This window comes from Mytilus trossulus, unplaced genomic scaffold (genome assembly GCF_036588685.1).
Source record: "Mytilus trossulus isolate FHL-02 unplaced genomic scaffold, PNRI_Mtr1.1.1.hap1 h1tg000050l__unscaffolded, whole genome shotgun sequence".
Lineage (NCBI taxonomy): Eukaryota > Metazoa > Mollusca > Bivalvia > Mytilida > Mytilidae > Mytilus > Mytilus trossulus.
The window spans coordinates 2,473,092-2,493,512 of NW_026963292.1; the positions used below are offsets into that span (position 1 = coordinate 2,473,092).

General features: G+C 31.5%; 1 protein-coding gene across 1 annotated transcript; it reads right to left on the reverse strand.

The window, feature by feature from the left end:
• Positions 1-7,007: 7,007 nt before the first annotated feature.
• On the reverse strand, positions 7,008-18,380 carry LOC134699345 (von Willebrand factor D and EGF domain-containing protein-like). The gene is made up of 8 exons (XM_063560954.1): positions 18,320-18,380; positions 12,327-12,392; positions 11,732-12,000; positions 10,521-10,607; positions 9,190-9,573; positions 8,254-8,403; positions 7,686-7,904; positions 7,008-7,241 (listed from the first exon to the last, which is right to left on the reverse strand). The coding sequence occupies exons 1-8, from the start codon at positions 18,378-18,380 to the stop codon at positions 7,008-7,010; spliced, it is 1,470 nt and encodes a 489-aa protein (XP_063417024.1).
• Between the last annotated feature and the right edge of the window lie 2,041 nt (positions 18,381-20,421).

Consider the following 20,421-nt stretch of genomic DNA (forward strand, 5'->3'; position numbering starts at 1 on the left):
TATGGAATTAATATTAAATGTATGAATCAAGAAAACGAAAAAGAGTCCTGTAAATATAAACACATTTGATCAGTATGTTATAGCGATTATTCATTTTAATCCACGAACATTATTGCGTTGCAAATTTTGGTATTATAATGTCTTCATTATTTGTTAAATATTTATTTTGAGTTTTTTTTACATAAATATGTGACATTTATAATTGTTTACATATTAGAAAAGTTGCATAGTTACCAACGAAACGCATGTCATCGAGCTATTGCACGAAAAACATCCATCGTCATAAATAAGGATGCTAACTTCTTCCCCGAAATTGGTTCCGTCGTTCGACAGTGTGATCTCATACCCTTCTGCCATCGTAGGTACCGAGGTCGAACGAGTTTTTCTTGATACACCAAGGTTGACTGTCACCATAAACATATTTCTGTACTGAGCCTTGTAAATTTCCCAATTTGACGAGTGTAATTTAGAATTATCAAGTACCTAAAATTGAATATATAACATATATTATTGCCACATAATTATATAGAATATATCAAAGATACCAAGATTATAAGTTAAGTAGCTAGGTGTGCGTTTCATTTCATCAGACCCATCAGAGGCGTTCGAATCAAAACAGTTGCTATGCTTAATAAAAAGGTAGATTCACGTTTATTTAACAAGCTTAAGAGCAAATGCTGTTAAATGAAAATGGAACAAATTCTTCGTTGAATACTTGTTAATTGCCAAAGCATGAACGGGTCAACACTTTCATTGTCTTTCTTCAATTCAGTAATTACTTGAATGGTATAAGCTATGAAATTCAGAGCATTATTCTGAACTTATTTTTAAAACTAAAATAAATCATTGTTCATATAAATTTACAGGAACTGTTTATTTGATATCATATCAATTACGATTACCATTTTGCATTCAAATTATGGCTTATCGGAAGGGATTGCATCTAAGTATATTCGACGTCAAAACGTATAAATCGACTCTCCATAAATAAAGGACTTGGAGGTTCTGTTGAAATATTTGAATATTAAGAACATAATGGCTCTAAATTAGTGTACATGCTGACTATGTTGTATTAGCTTTGAATGTTTAGAGTTGAATGCCGTACGGTGACCTGTAGCGGATATTTTTTGTGTCATTTGTTTTTATGGAGAGTTGTATTATTGGCAACCAGCTTCTTTTTTTTAATTGTAATACATATAACCCGACAAATTACCTTAAAATATCGGATCTTATACCAAACTTCCATTGACAAAAAATCGCCATATATATTGGTCTTTTTGCATGAACGTGTTGTTGTAGTACATAAACCTTCAGATGGCAGACTTATGTTAACAGGTGGTGTTGAAGTGTCTTTGGAACAGTCATCACCAATATATTGATTTGAACACTCACACTGACCTAAAGAAATTTTAAACTTAATAAAGACTTAATCAACACAACACACGAAAGACGAACATTTATGATTGGACTAGTTGATTACGAAATATAAAAAAAAAAAAACGTTGATCATTAAATACCATGAATTATAATGTTCCTTCTCATAATGTATCTGAAATCTGATGGTAACAACTCACTATTTTAATTTCATGTTTTAGTAGAAGAGTAGTTGGATAAACGAAACATTTAAAAACAAAATTTATCACCGTATAATTGTGAAATGGGAAACTCTTCTGATTTAATTTTATCAAAAAAATAAAAAGCAGAACACAAAATGTTTTGTTAAACATTTACAGATTTTAATTAAGAATTAAATGCTTCTTTTTGTAACTTCATTGGGGTGTAACAGCGTTCACCGAAGTACATTTTTTATGAAGCGCAGAAGCGCTTCATTCTAAAAATGTTTGCACGGTCAACGCTTTTACAACCCTATGAAGTTACAAAAAGAAGCATTCAATACTTAAAATTACATTTTATAGCTAGGATCATAAAAACACGATTTATATCAAGTTTTTATTTAATTTACCTGTGCACTTTTTTGTGGGACCGCGTGTCATCCTGAATGACAAGGTTTATTGTGTAATGATGTTGATTAAGGAATAACGCGACATTGCAGTGTAGTTAATCAGAGAATAACGTATTATAATGAAACATGCATCTAATGTAATTATTCAAATTTGAAACATATATACCTGAAACACAGATTCCGTTATTAGTACAATTGTTAATACACAATTTGCTTGTAATTTGCTCAAGAATTGTCTGTGATCCATCAGTTGTGTTCATAATGAAAAGTGATTCATTTCTGGAGATTTCCGTCATGATATTCGTTGCCATGGCGTTAATAGTATCCGTCAAAAATGACTTGTCCCCAGTAACCTATAATATATTGATATACAACTCGCCATAGTCGTGAATTATTGACTAAATATACAATGAAATCAATTTTCTATTGAGGGTTTGTTACAATTTTAGCTTAAACTATAGAATGTTTTAAAACATTCATTATCCAAAATATTCCACACTACTCTCTCCCATGTTACAATTTAACCTTATTAAATTTTAAATATTATTCATGATAATAATAGCAGTAAGAATTAAAAACAAGTTGCATCTTTCTATTTTGGAAGAGACCGGTTAAAAAAAACACAACATGTTTGACATTTGGTAAACATTAAGTTAAATTCGACTAATTTAGCTTCTCGTTCAAATATATTGAAATGGTGCATAATCATTTGTCCATAAAAAGGATGGATGTTATTAAGGAGACTATGAAAGCTCATAAGTACAAGTAAAAAAGACAAAGAAGGAAAATAATAAACGCAAAAATTAGTTAGAAACACATTACATAGAAATGTAAACACTGGGCAATCAATATGAACCCTGTCATCAAAAGGAGGCAGTAAAAGGTGACCGGTTAATATGTATACATAAAGCTTATGCCAATGAAACAGTTTGTTTTTCTTTTGTAATAGTTTGCAGTTCAAATACGATATTTGCACTGTTAAGAAACATATGAGAGAGAGAGAGAGGGGTAATTTTCAAACCGGACACTGATTGACCCTTCCGAATTTCGGAATACTAATCTTGTGATGGCGTCTGTTAAACTTTCGATGGAAACAAATATTGTATCCAAACATTTTGCATGTATATTCAGGCAATAATCATACTTAAGTTCTTTTCCATCTTTTTTAATTCTCTCCAAAGTATTTAAACCAAAAAGACTCGTTACACAATAATTTAATGATACGTTTTTTTACTTTAATCAAAACACATCATTCTTCGAACAAGATTGTTGTGTATTTCTGGTAATTAGGCGTTGTCGACAAAGGCACTGTCAAATGTATATACAATTATTGTGAGGTTATATTCCAAAAACATTAATGTTAGGTTGAAATTCGATTTAAGCGGTTTTCATCTGCTGCTGTGTGGTTTATGTGGTCTATGAAAGTTTTTAAATTACTTGCACGTTAATTTGAAGTAAGTATGTCATAAAACCTACCTCAATATCTGAAACACATGACTGTATGAAATTTTCAACATTCACCTCCACAACATCGCTGTACAGGTCAGACGGAATTGCTGCAGTCAATGCTTCTTGGCATGTCTGGTAAGCTATATCTGCAGTCCATCCGTTTCTAAAGGTTTGAGAAATCTACAAAAAAAGAAGTTAAACCATAAATGTCATTACCTGTTTCTTCTGCTGAAGTAGACAGTTGTAACCAATAATATATAACAGTTGTTAATCCGTGTATAAGAGTTCAACCTGCACGTAAACCATTACAACATACAACCTTCCTAAATCAATCATACACACTGTTTCGCGTAAGCTAATATTTATTTTATGAAAACAAATTAAAGAGCAGAAAACAAGTATAAAAGTTGATTTAACAAAGATCATGAAGGTGTTAACCCCAAACACTATCATAAACAACATTATACACCATTATATGTTGTAAATAATCTCATTTCGCAGTGTTAAACAAATTCAAAGATACCAGGGAACAGCAATTACATATATTTACTCGACAAGGAATTGTCAAGACCATAGTAAAAATAAAAAGAAAGACATCAACGGAATAAATAAAAGCATAAATCAATACATAACAAACTAATTGAACATTATGGATTGTACCAAAACCTTGGGGTTAAACAATTTCATCTAATATTTTTTATAATTCAGAGAATACAAATTTCACACATTTTTATAACGGTCAACTATTACGTGATGGCGCAACTAAACATAGAAGAGATGCAGTAAACTTTACCTGTCGAACCTGTCAATATCCATACACATCTATAATGCTAACATTCACTTCATTTAATATTTGGTGAATTGTTGTCTATATGGCAATCATACCAAATATCCTTATTCGTGTCATTTTTGTCTCGCTTGACGGAGACATATGTATGCTGTTTCCGGCGTCGGCTGCGACGACGACGACGACGACGGCGGCGTCAACAATGTATTAGCTTGTGATTAGGTCTAGTTTATGGTGAACCACTAGTGGTAAGTCAAAGATATTTGGTATGTAGTTGTATAAGTATTGGCATATCTCATTACCATGGAGATTATTTGGCCTCGCCCCCTCAGTTATGGTCTATTGTCTTAAAACGTTTGCTTAGTTTTCGTGTATTAGTTTGTGATTAGGTCAGTTTATGGGGAACCACTAGTGGGAGATTAATGATAATTGGTATGCAGTTGTATGAGCATTGGCATATCTCATTTCCATGAAGATTATTTGGCCCCGCCCCCTCAGTCATGGTCTATTGACTTTGAAATTTTTGCTTAGTTTTCATTTATTAGTTTGTGATTAGGTCAGTTTATGGGGAACCACTAGTGGTAAATTTATGATTATTGGTATGCAGTTGTATAAGCATTGGCATATCTCATTCTATGGAGATTATTTGGCCCCGCCCCCTCAGTCATGGTCTATTGACCTTGAAACTTTTGCTTTGTTTTCATGTATAAGTAAGTTATTAGGTCGGTTTATGGGGAACCACTAGTGGAAGGTCAATGATATCTGGTATGATATTAGCATTGGCACATCTCATTACCATGGAGATTATTTGACCCCGCCCCCTCAGTCATTATTTATTGACTTTGAAATTTTGGTTAGTTTAAATGTATTAGTTAGTGTTTAAAGGGAACTACTTATGATAAGTCAATGATATAATGATATTTGGTATGCAGTTGTATAAGCATTGGCACATCTCATTTCTATTGAGTTTGTTTAGCCTTCAGTCATTGTTCATTGACTTTGAATATTTGCAAAACTTACATGTTCTAGGGTTGCTATTTTAATTTCAACATTTGCATTATTATCGAAATTACAAAAAAGCGAGACATATCTCTGTGATAACAGTTTATTATATTGGGTCCAAAGATTTACATAATTTTCGGTTGACTGTGATGGAATAATAAGGTAAATATTTTTTAATTTCCAAATGAAAGTATACTAAATTCGTATGCATGGTTCAACAAATAACAACAAACCCATCTCCTTTATATATCAAATTCAAATTTACGTGTGTTGTTGTGTTTTCTCATCTTATAATTTACAAGATTAGATCAATATCGTGGAGCCATGTAAGCTGTGAAATCATAGGTGTATATTCCTTAATGCTGTTTGGTGTTACTCCGTGTTGAAGACCGTAATTTGATCGTTAATGGAATGCCTTTACAAATTGTGACTTGGATGGAGTGTTGTCTCATTGGCACTTATACCACATTTCCTCTTATCTATTCATAATATTTTACCACTATTTGGGGTCAACAAATTGTTATAAAAGTATCATAAGGGATATACCAGGTACGGTTTTACATCAAGAGCCAGCGTTGTTAATTGTTCATCTCTAGTTTACAACAAATAATCAACAATAAATGTGCAAATAACTAACAAGCTACAAGAGAAGATATTCTCTATACTCTATGTTATCTTATGACTTCCAAAGACGCAACATGTTGATGATAAGCCAAATTCGTCCGTTTGAATATAAGCTAAAAAAAAACAAAAAAAACGGTAGCATTATTTCGCATTACCACATCTGTACTGTTGATGTCTTCATCAAAAACAAGAGGTTGAGACTCAGTTACATCATCACTGTCATCAGCATCTGCTGTGCTTCGCCGAACTACACTAGAGTGATCTAAAGAACGCCTTTTACGTTTAGAGATGATACAGGAAGTAGAATACGAGTTGATCTGATTTCCGGACTGTTGCGAACTAGAACAAAACTCGGTGCTTTCCGTCAAGTTGCATTGTATGGTGTTGAAATCATTAAGTGATTCCGTACTACCGGCCTGGTCCTCACATGTACAGAATGTTGTAGTGTTATTTATATTTGCTGGATTGTTGATAAAATCAGGCTCATCAACAAACAGTTGTTCATTCGTCATGGATGATGTTATTCTATAAGTAATACAAACTGTTATTTATATAAAGTCTTTATACATTTTTATATACTGTAGATTAACTTCTATCAACATTTTAACATGTTCCAGTTACTTCATTGTGTCATAAAATGCTTTCTTCTGTTGGGATTAAATCGAAAAGAAAAAGACCACTACATTTTTCTTCCTCTTAAGAATATAAGATCACCGATGCAAATAATGATTTCAAGAGTATCCGAGTTCATTGAATTACTAAAACTATTTAAGACTTAAAAGACAAAAGCTTTAAACTAGCACTTCTGAACTGGAACATAAAGTAGAAACTTATTTATGAAATATACACTGACAAAACACAATACTTTAAATTTCATTAATTCATTAGAAAGATAGACACAAACGTAAAATCCGAAAATGAAAGAGCTTCATAAAGTACAAAATGGTGAACTTACTGAGGGCATTTTTCCTGTTACGTTTTATGCATGTATACTCATAAAAAAAGTTGTGAATGATACCGGAATGAAATACAAACTCACAAGTCAAAAATGAACTTACAACGCCATGGCTAAATATAAAGACAAACAAACAACAGTAAACAGGAATTTTTCTGCTTTAAAATGTGAAATAAACTATTCCTTTGACATGAAAGATTGATTCGTCATGGTTTTTGAGGTTTCTTTTAATTTTTTAAAATATATAACCTCCATGATTTAGCGAATTCCTGATCATTGCTAACTGGTCCATTATGGCGATGAGTATAATCATCTGAAGGATCTTTAGTGATACTCGGAACACCACACAGCCCTTTTGCTTCATTTATGTCATAAATTGAAGGTTTTACTGTTACAGTACCGATAAATCCCGACCACCTCGATATTGAGATTTTGAGTTCTGTTCCGATTGGTAAAGTGATCTAAATAACAGATTAATAACATATATATGTGATAGCTATACAGTAAAAAAGTATACTAAAAGGGAGCAAGCCTAAGAAAGATATAATAAAAAATTAATCTCCTCAACATTTGTATGTGCCTGTCCATAGTCAGGACCTTCGTCAGTAGTTAAGCATACAAATGGGGAATGTGTCAACGAGACAACAACCCGACCAAAGAGCAGACAACAGCTGAAGACCACCTAAATGGTCTATATATCTGTATATTTTGTGAAGATACATATTACCGTTTGTCAACTCAGTATAAAACCGAATATATGCATATTAACCATGTTAAGGCGACAAGAAATTCCAATTGGGGCAGTCCTTTGTGTTGTAAGATGATTATGCATTGTCATTTTGGTATCTCATTTTTTTGTACTGTTATATTACATCTTTATTTATACAGAAGTACTAATTATATACCTTGTACTCGTTTCGTCCTTGATTAAAGTCAATAAGTAAGTCGTTGTCATCGCAACTTATCAATTTGGTAACTGGTGTTGTTAGTAGTTCTTTTTTCGTCCTCGAAATAGATTTACAAGTCCTGATTACAAACAGGGAACTGCGACTTCGTATTGCTATCGCACAGTGACAAGCAGAACCTTGCCAACCAAATCCGCAGTTGGTCAACAACGCATGGACCTATAAAAAAGAATAAAGGCAACATGATTGTTGTTGATATTGTGGATATCGGGGCAACCCAGTTTAATGTATATTTATCTATAGTATTAATTGTGGGAAAATTTGAACCTTCGATTCTCAAAGGAGCGATTGATTCCTGTAATCTTGATATTTGCATGACACTTTCAAATTAACCAATCTTAATCTTGAAAATACTTCAAATTTATGAGATACAGCAATAACACACTGCTTTTAGTGATGCTCCCATAATATAGGTATGTATATGCCGTTCTTAGTATTTCATAATTTATTAAAATATCTATGTATAGTTGATACTTTGAACTAATAACTTGTAAGTTTCTATTCTCACCCAATAAGGTCCTCTATCATTTCTGTACATAACAAATTCACCAATGTCCATAAAGTGATAATACTTTCCATCAAAGGTCAAAATATGAGGATCATTTACAGATTGACAAAGCCTGCTTGTCATTGATGCATCTTTATCTAAAACTTTAACCTGAAGTATAAAGATGAGACTTGATGTTCATATTGGTGTCCAGATTGTTCCGTCTTTGATATTTAATTGTTTTTTGTGAGTGCGTTGTCAGCTTTTCTTCGACTTATTAGTTTTGAATGTCTTCTGTGTGAACATCCATTTGCATATCATATGTCAACCATGTCAACGCTTCAGGTTATCTGTTAATAATATATTGCTTGTTTTGTTTTGTTTTGGGTTGATTGATCATCATGGGGTTACTTAATTTAACATAGCATAACTGCTAATGACACTATTTTTTTTAACTGTCGTTCATGGTATATTAAAATGTAAATAATACTCTAATTAAGGTGGTACGGCTCGTTTAATTTTCATAAAATTTTGACAAAATATTTAATTTGAGCCTTTAACACAAATATAAAAATTTCAACAAATTTGAACCACACACTTTCTCAGAAAAATTTAATTGGAGATACAGCAGTTTGACCAACACTGACTTAGATCATTGAGAAGCTTAATATATCCATATCAATACAACATGATTAGAACGTTTAGCCGATTTTTTTTAGAGTTATCTCCCTGTAGTGTGAGGAACCACCTTAATCAGCTCTAGTTGTGTATCACTTTCTTGTGAATGTCATTAACATATTGTAACATATATTGCAGTGGATCTATATTCACATGATATTGTTGTTTTATTATTTACGAATTGAGAAATGATCAACATTTTTTAACAAATTCAACAGCCCTTAAAACATCAAACCAATAAGTCACTTTCTGTATTCTATATTTTGTCTTTAAACAAACCTTAATGTCCGGAATTTGTACATGTTGCCACATTTCATTAAATGGTGACACAGCAGATGTTGAAAGCCTTATGTATGTCGATCTATCTCCACTATTATACAGACCATCGCTAAAGCCATACACTTCTAGTTTCTTCTCGTCTTGCCAGTCAGTGGCTCCAAATTTGATGCCACAAAATTGTGCTTTGAATATGATATCTTTTATGGCAATATTATTAGAACACGATCCGACGTTTGAATTCTTTCCTGGTTGAAACACATAAAAACTCTGATCACAGTGAGCCATGAGGCTTTTATGCGAGGCAATGCAACCAACCGGAACTGTCGACTTGAATGAGATTGTAATGGATTCGCCTTCAATGACTGTATAGTCATATTTCTCCGGCTAAAAATAAAAATATTAGTTTTACAAACTGCCAATCAGTCTATCAATCAATCAATCAATCAAACGATTAGTCAATCAATGATTACTACACATAACATTTAAGAATTTTTAAAATGGAATTTTGTATCAATAAAATGTGATATACTTAGCAAATTTACGTGGTTTTTTTTATTCTGGCATCGCTCGGGAATATCAAATCACCAGCTTTTAGAGACCTAACATTTGAATTGTGCAATACAATAAGTAAAACCAAGCTGGGAGTATCATACAACTTAAGATGTTGACCATCTTGATAACTTTCATACATATGCGCTAACTTGTAAATGTTTTGATAGCCGAATTATTTATTATTCATATGCATATAGTTTTGGATAAATACAATGTATATAGCAATGAAAATCTAACATAATTAGTATTGGTTCGTTGATAGCAACAAGACAGCATTGCTACTCCATTTCATACTTTGTATTGTTTAACTAATTTATATCACGTATATCTGTCAAGAAGGTTTTAAAGAATTGTTTGTCCCTTTGTTATCTTTATAAGATTGATAGATTTTGAATCAGATACTGACATAGCACACTGATAAAACAATTTTGAGTTTGAGCGGTCATTATGATTTAAGCTACATGTGTATCAAACGACAGGAATAAACCAATAACTCATAATATAATCAGTCGTTCAGTCAATTTGGGTTTTATCCGCTGTAGTCAATTCAGTCATGACATTACAGTAATGAAATTTCTACAAATTGCATTTATCTAAAATATGTCTTGTCTATGTTTTGACTTTGAGAAGTTTTTTATTTTCCTAAGCATCGCATCAATATATTTAATTGACAAAAATTGTTTCTGAATAGTAATAGACTGACTATTAGCAAATATTTAAAGTATTTGACCTTCACTTCTTTCTATTTATTACGCAAAATGTTTATACGATTAACTTACAAATATTCCTGCCTTGAAGGTTGCACTGTACTGCAATGGTCCAGGAACAGATTTAGCTAAATGTCTCATTCTAATAGCACATTGAACCTATAATTTAAAAAATATATATACAAATTTATCCATACAAGTATACACATGCCGGCTAATATTTGTTTTCATTTTATTATTTCATTCTGCCATACAAAGAAGTGTTTGGATTTTTATTCCTTTAAATTTAGTTTTTATATCATCACATTTTAAAACTGTTTTAATTCGTGAGCAATTTGTGAATCGGATGTACAATGTAGACGAAAAGCGCGTCGGTTGAATACAATTACGAACTTGGTAGCTTTAATACAATTTTCATGGACGTTTTAACTACAAGCCTACCAATATCCTGGTAGTAACACTTGTGCTCTCTACGAAATACCATAATGATTGATGTATTCTTTTTTCTGAAAACTCTCAGTGACATAATATTCTATCATTCTCAATTAGCTTTTTGACAATCAAATATGCCTTTCCTAGCTGTATTTAAAAACTAGATTTAAACATGTCACAAGTTTAAGTACATTTAATCATTGTGTTATGGTCCATATGAAATAGGTTTCTAATACAAGTGTTCAACATTAATAAATTAATTCTAAAATGTATAATATCGTGCTTGATTGTAGATGATATTGGATTGGGTATTGTTTGCAAAATCTCTTTTGCGACTTATAAATTTCTTCTATTATAATCTTATACGAGGTTATATCAAATGTTATATCATAATAAACAACTGTTTCAAATATGTCAAAATAGAACTGAAAAAATGAATTATGATTAAACTGTATATATAGATGTGAAATTCAAAAAGAATTGTATCGAATAACAACAACGCCTCGGACGCACGAAATTTAAAACTCCTTGTTGTTCATTTTAATTTTCTAAAAGTGTCCATTAATTAAATATTGAAATCATAAAATAACTAAGATTTCAATTCCCTCAGGGAAAGTTTAACTAATGTTGATTTTAACTACTTTATGTCTTTTTTTTGTAATATAGGTCTTCAAGTGTTTCGGTTCGTAATAATCATTGGCTTTCAAATTTCAGCTTGTTTTCCCTGATAAAAATAAATCCGAAAAAGCGCTACGGATAAATGAACTTTCCAACATCTTGCGTTATTTTTTAAATCCAAGTTTTCTGTATCATATATCTTTAAATATGACACTTGAAAAACTATTCTATACCTCTATATTCATTTTGTAGCTATCTATCCAGTCTGTATGTTTCAGTAAAGTAGTGTTCATATCTCTCATTGGAATGTTAGTATAGGACGTAATTTCAAATCCATTTATATACCAGTAGATGTCGTATGTATAAGTTCCGTTTGTCCCTTCATTAAACTTGCATCTGAATACTGGTAACAAACTTGGTGTAGGATCGTATCCTGGGATCGGGAAACTTGAACCTTCCAATAGTTCTGCCTGTACAGCAACAGACACATGTACTGTTGCTGCTAAAATAAGGACAAAAGTAAATAAAGGACAAGAGCCAATAATTCATGAAATTCATTTTCTGTTTGCCCCCTTATACATTTTTTAACTTTAAATAGATGTTAGTTTTACATGCATGTTAATAAAAATATCGATTTGTACTATTATGTATCTAACTGTCATTATTGTCACTTGCTCTTTTCAAAAGTATTATGTGTTTTGTATAAAAACATTCGATGTCTTTCCAATAACGTTGGTATTCTTATTATTGCAGGAATGAGGAGACCTCTTTTTTTAGTCTGATGCACTTACATGTTTCAGTATATACAATGCATACACTTTTACTTACAGCTACACCCAGGATAAAACCCTGTTTCTGACGATGTACCATTGGGACAGATAACTGGACCACTTCCTATAAGTAGATATTACATGTTATATATATTTATTGTAATCATTTTTATTTGTATTTAACAATTGTACGTATGTTTACAAAAGCATAACTTATTATGATTGATTAAACATACTCACAATTCAATATACCATTCAATTCACCCCAATGTAGTCCTTAACACGACTTTTACAATCTTAACACGGATAATTTAATAACTTCATATGCGGTAATTTCATGTAATTCATTTAAATACAATAAAAATTAAAAACTAGTAAAGATCTATTTTGATATTAAAATATGAAAATTCAGTTTAAAATGTTAGTTCATATGGCTTTATGATGTATTAATATGATTTTGAAGCAAAAGTCAAAATTAGCCTATGACCTTGCCCTTAATTTCAAGGTCACAAACAAAGAACCTTAAATCAAAAGACCCGACGTTTTTCATATGTATGGTTAATGAGTTATATCACTTTACGCGTAATTCTGAATAAAGGATGGGTGAAAATTCCCATGTTTTGTCTACATTCTCCTTCAACCAAAAAATATAAGTAATAACATGTCGCGACTAACTTTTTTGTAAAAATAATTTGTCGATATGTTATACTATTTTGAAAAGAAGTGAAAATGAGCCAAAATCAAAATTTCGAATATGACCTTGACCTTTGACCTTGACCTAATTTTTCATGTTTTTTGGACCAAGGACCTCAAACCTGAAGACCCTAGGACTTTATCATTTAGGGTTTACCATTTAGAAATGCATATCACTTAATTCAAACGGAAAAGGGGGAATGACTCTCATATGGAGTCCCCGTATAGCTTCGGTCCAAATGAATACCCTAATCCTTAAGATATAGCAATTTGGTAAAATAAATGTGTCATAATCTGTTACGGTTACGAAGGAGTAGTGGCCACAAGAATAATAGTGTTTGGGAAGATAACTCTTACAACGTAAAGTATTCGGTTCGGCTGTTGTCAGTTTTTAAAGCGTATAAACTATACGATATCATATTCCAAATATCTAAGCGACACTTTTGAAACAACAATACTACGCAAGAAAAAAAATTAGGCGGAAGAAAAAAAATAAAATATATAAATCAATTGCTTTAAAAAGCAATGGTAAACGGTTTTTCCCCCTTTGAAACATGATTGATTGATGTGTTTGTGTGTGTGTATGTATAAGTTTGTTTGTTTGTTTGTTTGTTTCTTTCTTTCTGTAAAGGGTCCATATTATTGTGTTACCCATGCCAAGAAATTCTAGCTTAAAATTCCGGTAGACCCCCTACGGCACTCATTAGTAGTTAAAGATTTGATTTCATTCAACAAATTAATTTGTGACCTTTATGTACGTGTCGCTTAGAACACGGTCATATACGAAATGGTAAATATTAATCATCCATGTAATTTGCTCTATAGGATATTTGCAGAACTTCAACGGAGGCAATTTCTTGGCTTGGTAAAGTTTTATATTTAGTTGGAAAAGTTTTTATTTTATTTCAGGTCCCGCGAGTGACTGTCGAGACAGATTTAGGAGACACCACGTGACACAGGTTTATAATAGCGAAAACTGAGCATTTTTCTTTCTTTTCAGGTGGGGACGTTGAAGAGGCAACATGTATAACGACGGAAAACACACAATGTATATTTATATTGTCAATGTAGGAAATTGACGCCTCGATCACAGTTCACGAGCAGTGCATGCTTTGTATTTAATTGTTCCGGTGTAACTTTAAAACACGTTTATCGATTATTTTCATACAATGTACATTTTTTCAGCAGCCGCTAGTAACATACATTTGTATTTTTATCTAGGAACAGACATTTTATTGTAGGATTTCACTGAGATTAACGGACCTAGCAAGCAATTTTTACTGCATTGAAATTCCTATTCTCTACAAAAATTCTTAGTTAGCTGCACAACGTTGTGATAATACGATGAAATACATGAATACCCTGGTGCCTGCAAAGTTTTGGGTCGATTGGACATGTATTGTTAGTACAGTAGTGGACACAAGAATTTTGTCAATTTTTTTCGAGAAGAATTGTTATAACAATATTAAAACCTAATTGTTCAGAGAACAATTGAAGGTTTTTCCACCAGTTAAGATCTATTTTGATATTAAGTTATTAGAAATCAATCTTAAATGTAAGTTCTGTTGGCTTAATGATGTATAAATATGAATTTAAAGCAAAGGTTAAAATCTAGAACGTCTTATTAACCTATGACCTTGACCTCAATTTCAAAGTCACAAACCAAGGACCTCAAATCAAAAGACCCTAGGTCTTTAATATATATCGTTGATGAGTTCTACCACTTTACGCATAATTCTAAATATCAGATAAGCGAAAACTCACCTTTATTGTCTACGCATTCTTTCAACAAAAATATATAAGTTACGACCTGTCGAGACTTACAATTTTGTAAAAATAATTTGTCGATATGTTATACTGTTTTTGGTAAGAAGTCAAAATGAGCCAAAATCAAAATTTAGAATATGCTTTGACCTTTGACCTTGACCTAATTTTCTTTTTTGTTTGGACAAAGGACCTTAAATATAAAGACCCTAGGCCAATATCAACTATGATTTACTAGTAAGAAATGAAAATCACTTATATCAAATACATTAGGGGGAATAACTCTTATATTGAGTCTCCGAATAGCTTCGTGAAAAAAAGGAAAATCCTAATCCTGAAGATGTAACGAGCAATTTGGTAAAAATAAATTTGTCGTAATCTTTTATAGTTGCGATGGATTAGTGGCCACAAGAAAAACAGTGTTTGGGGAGATAACTCTTCCAACGAAAAGTATTTGGTTACGCAGTTAATATTTTTTAAAGCGTATAAATAAACCGATATTATATTCCAAATATTTAAGAGACATCTTAAGAAACAACAAAACTACGCAAGAAAAAAAATAGGCCGAAGAAAAATAAAAATTAAAAACCAATTGTTCAGAGAACAATTGAAGGTCTTTCCACCACTAACAATATATTTTGATATGAAAACATTTATATTCAGTTAAAATGTCAATTCCTATGGCTTTATGATGTAAAGATATGAATTTAGGTCAAAGGTCAAAATCTAGAACGTCGAATTTGATTATGACCTTGACATCAATTTCAAGATCATAAGTACCTCAAATCAAAAGACCCCAGGTTTTTAATATGTTTGGATAATGATTAACATCACTTAATTATTATTCTAAATATAAAAGGGGAGAAAACTCCCATTTACGGTCAACGTACCCTCGCAATCAAAACTTTAGTGTGACGACATGTTGTAACTCACAATTTAATAAAAATAATTTGTCGATATCTTTTAAGGTTTTTGAAAATAAGTGAAAATAAGCTGAAATCAAAATTTAGAATATGACCTTGACCTTTGACCTTGACCTCATTTCCATGAATCTCGAATTTAAAGACCCTAGGTCTCTATCACTTATGGTTTACCAGTTAGAAACGCATATCACCCATATCAAATACATAAGGGGGAGTAACTCTCATATGGAGTCGCCGAAAAGCTTCGGTCAAAATTAAAATCCTAATCCTGAAGAAGTAACGAGCAATTTGGTAAAATAATTTTGTTGTAATCTTTTACGGTTGCGAAGGAGTAGTGGTCACAGTGTTTGGGGAGATAATTCTTACAACGTGAAGTATTTGGTTACACCGTTGTCAATTTTAAAAGCGTATAAACTATACGATATCATATTCCAAATATTTAAGCGACATCTTTTGAAACACGGAAAGGTGGAAAGACCTAATAATAATAATCAGAACAAAATCTAAAAGTCTTTCCACGGAATGGTAGAAAGACCTTATAATCAGAACAAAATCAAAAGGTCTATCCACGGAAAGGTGGAAAGACCTAAGTATGGTCTCATGATACTCATCGGATAAAACCACAAATTACAGAATTCCTCGAGAGAATATAATTCATTGAATTAGATAGTTTTTGATTGGGTACAGTATAAATTATTTAAGCTTAAATCAGAACATATATGTTGATATTAGTTGTTCGGACACAAGAGCATAGTTCAATATAATGAGTGAGTCAGTTAGCGAAAGGTTTGAAATATAAAATAAAATCGAAACATATTTTGAATGGTTGAGCTAAATAATTTTATGATGATATTTTGTAGATCTTTTCAAAGTCCAAATAAAACTTTGGAATGCATTTGGTGTCATTTTCTCTAACACATGTCAAAACGTCTACATAAATGGTAAAGATTGTGTATTGTGTTTTTGTATATACTGAGATAATTGAAAAAAGTTCGTATAAAAGAACAATGAGTTAAAAAAGGGTTGAATTGCCCACCAATTCAAGAAAACTGAAGAAGCGACTTTTCTCATACGTGATATAGGAATAACTCATTTTAATTGCTTATCGCATGAGCCTGTGGAAATATCTGATATTTGTGTTTTTAAATTATAAAACTACTTATATACTCATTTGTATATTTCCAATTATCTGTATGCAAACCAAAAAAAATCCCAGAATCTAGCATAGGAAATGACAGGTTTAAACATCATGTGAAATAAACACCAAAACAACTAGCACCAGTAAAATAACACAAATTATGAACTCAGAGAAAAATTCAAAACGGAAAATCCCTATTCAAATGGCAAAACAACAGTTCAAACACATCAAACAAATAGATACCAATTATCATATTACTGACTTGGTACATACATTTTCTTAATAAGGCAGGATGACGTAAACCTGGTTTCATACATTGTAGCTAGCCAACCCTTTAACTTGAATGACAGTCGCACACAAGTTTATTATTTTGACAACGACGTATTAAAAAAAAAAATACTTAAAGTTTATAGTTTTTACACATATCTAATTTTGACGTACCCAACTTGAAACTGAGACGTCTTATCTCTTTCACTATTGTCAGTCACGATAAATCACCAAACAATGATAAAATAAGGATATAAATTTTTGGAAAATATTGAATAAATAGAACATTTGTTGCTGAAGATAAATTATTGCATACCAAAGCAAAAAGATGAATTCGGTGGAGTTTCCTGAAGAAAATAGATATAATATCTTCCACAGCTCATTATTTCTATGTAAAAAAATGCACAAATATCATTCTCTGTTTGAACGCATGCTTCTCTGCTTACATTACCATCATCATATATAGGTAGAGTTCCTAATTATAATAGGTACGTGAAAATACACGTGATAATTTAGATCATTGACAACACATTAAACATATTTATTTAATTTAAATATATAACTAGTTTTGTGGGATACTGTTTGACATGGTAGTTTGTTTCATTCTGTGTTTCACTTTTTAAACTTGGGACAGATTGCATTTTGAATATGATACCTGCCGTTTAAGGAACGCTATTTAATGTTCCAATCTTCTTAGGTTTACCCAGTGTAATTAATCATGAGGAGTCCAACACTAAAATTGTAGATGTGCATGACAGTCTAAAATGCTTCCTAAGTAAAGATGAATCGCTCATTCCTTATTAACAATTTCATCAGTTGGTTTAAAATGCAAAGTATGCACTATATGACCTTTCCTTTTTAACCTTCCTCATTCAAATAAACTGTATATTCGGTTCTTAATCGATCAATAAATAATTTAGAACCTATCATTTTTTAACGCTTTACATACGATATCATATAGCTTTTTTTAGCATACAGCTTTATTAATTTTATTTATTCCCAATTTTTATTTTTAACTTTATTTATATTCTAATTTGTATTTCACATCGTTAAGCAGGATATTATTACTTATTACTTATTGCCTTTAAGTCCATTGTTTCTATACTAGTATTGTTACAATGGTCTACTTGGCTAGCAAAACAGTATAGTGCTGGACCATTTTAACATGAGATTATACAATCTCCAACATAAAAAGTAGTAATAAAGCGCAAGATAAGATCTGAGACATTTTTAATGTACATAATCCAAAATTAATATGATCAATACCATTCAACCAAATGGGATTAATCATTCCACAGTGCATTTTTCCAGGAGGAGAAGTTGCCATTTTATCGCCGTTAGCACATAAAGGCCTCTACCAACCAGGGTCCAAATATTCATCACTGATTACTTCATCACTTGCCAGGTCAATGGAATAATCCTTTGATCTTTTGTTTTCGGCATACATTTCTGAATATGTTTTACAGTCTATACTGCCTTTAAAGAGTAATTGATATACTATTGTCATTGTTTCCAAGCAACCGATGAAAGAATAACTTTAAACTATTTGAGTAATGACTTCGATTTTGATTGCTTTTTATGTTGGTGTTGAAAGCCACATTTGAATTCACGAAACGACGTGAGCAGCAATGAATCACAAATCACACAAACAAGAAATAACGACATAAATATTGGTTTCTTGAGCCTCCATACTACATTTTGAATTATAAATTCGATAAATCAATAACTCAACGAATATTCAATATAAATCGGATGAATGTCAAATTATTAGCCGGTTCGTTATTTGCTATTTGAGATTCAATATCCAAGCGGATGCTCACATACGTTCGATATTCAATTTTTTTTAAAATAATCAATATTCAATTATTCATAAACATTAAAAGCATGATACTCATAGTTAAAAAGAGTTAAAATACAATACCAAATAATATGCAATATTTAAAATCACTCCGTCACATTCACATTGGATACAAGAGGTAAATACATTCACAGTACAATCACATACAAAATGTACAATCATTAAAAGAAAAAAAACATTTTTTAAATGGAATATATAATAGTGTTATTAACTAGCATTTTTTGTATTGGACCTGTTATAGAAGATGCGAGGTTATCTGTATTAAACCCGAGACTCGGTCAATACAGCTGATCCACGCTATAACAGACTCAACTTAGAAACATCAAGTTCATCCCATTTTTATTTAATGATTTTAAATAAACTTACTGTGAAGGAAATACAGCTTTTGATATTAAAACTTGGCGCTGTACTCGAAAAGGCTGTGAAATATTTAAGTTTCAAAACTTTTCATTTTATTATTTTAAATAATAAAATATATTGCAAATGTTTTATATGCACAACGATACATTAAGTAAAGTAAGGCGTAAGAAAATCGAAAGTGGAAGTCAACGTCCCATATTATCAATAAAACTACATTAAAGATGTACTTTTATATATGATATTTCTAGAAATATCCAAAACGATCACTCTAATAACATTTTCAAATAAAAAACAAACACTATCAGACACCACTTAAATGACAGTGAGACCCCTGCGGTTATTCAATGTCCATAAAAATCGATAAACTTTAAGACAATGAATATCTACATATTATGTTATCAAAAGGATATCTGAAAAACGAAGTCTTCGATATCTACGGAGGTCTTAAATTGTCACTTTTCAGCTAAAAATCGTAATGAAATCAGGTTAATAGGCACAGGTCGATGTCTTGACCCCCTTTGATCTCTCAATCTTCTTTATATTATGTAGGTAGTTATTCAGTATGAAGATACAATTGAAACCAAATGGAATTTGGATAATCGTCTCGTGTTCTATGTTTACGGAGGGCTCAAAGTAACAGTTTGATATTGAAAATATGTAGAGAAAAAGTACCGGATTTGCTTAAATATCAGTAAGACACCCACCCTGGTAATTCAATGTCAGAAACTTGATGAACTGTTACACAATTTATCCAAACAGATGTGATAAAAAGGATATTCTAAAATAATATTTTGGAAAAACCTACTGGAGACAGCTCAAATGACGGTGATAGCCCCCTGGTCATTCAATGTCATTCACATCGATGAACTTTTAGACAATGTATACATACAGATGGTTTTAAAAGGATATCCTAAAAAAACTGTCATCTACGATATCTACGAAGGTTTTAAATTATCACTTTTCATGAAAAAAAAAAATCAAAAAATCAAGTCAAGGGACACAAATCTGATAATGTGAAAATAATTGTATGTAGGTCAAGATTAAATATTCGTTATAATCTTGCGTCACTGTTAACGTTGTAATGTCATGTGTTGTCTGTCGTTGGAGTAAGATATGTGTTATTGTTCTGCATGTTTTTTCGACTAATATA

Bases quoted from the DNA above. Each gene is read 5' to 3' on its own strand.
- LOC134699345 (XM_063560954.1), bottom strand. From the start codon at position 18,380: ATGGCAACTTCTCCTCCTGGAAAAATGCACTGTGGAATGATTAATCCC. The intron at 12,393-18,319 runs GTATTGATCATA...ATCTACTTATAG, and splicing joins TAATCCCATTTGGTTGAATG to GAAGTGGTCCAGTTATCTGT. The intron at 9,574-10,520 runs GTAAGTTAATCG...TTTTATTTTTAG, and splicing joins CCTTCAAGGCAGGAATATTT to CCGGAGAAATATGACTATAC.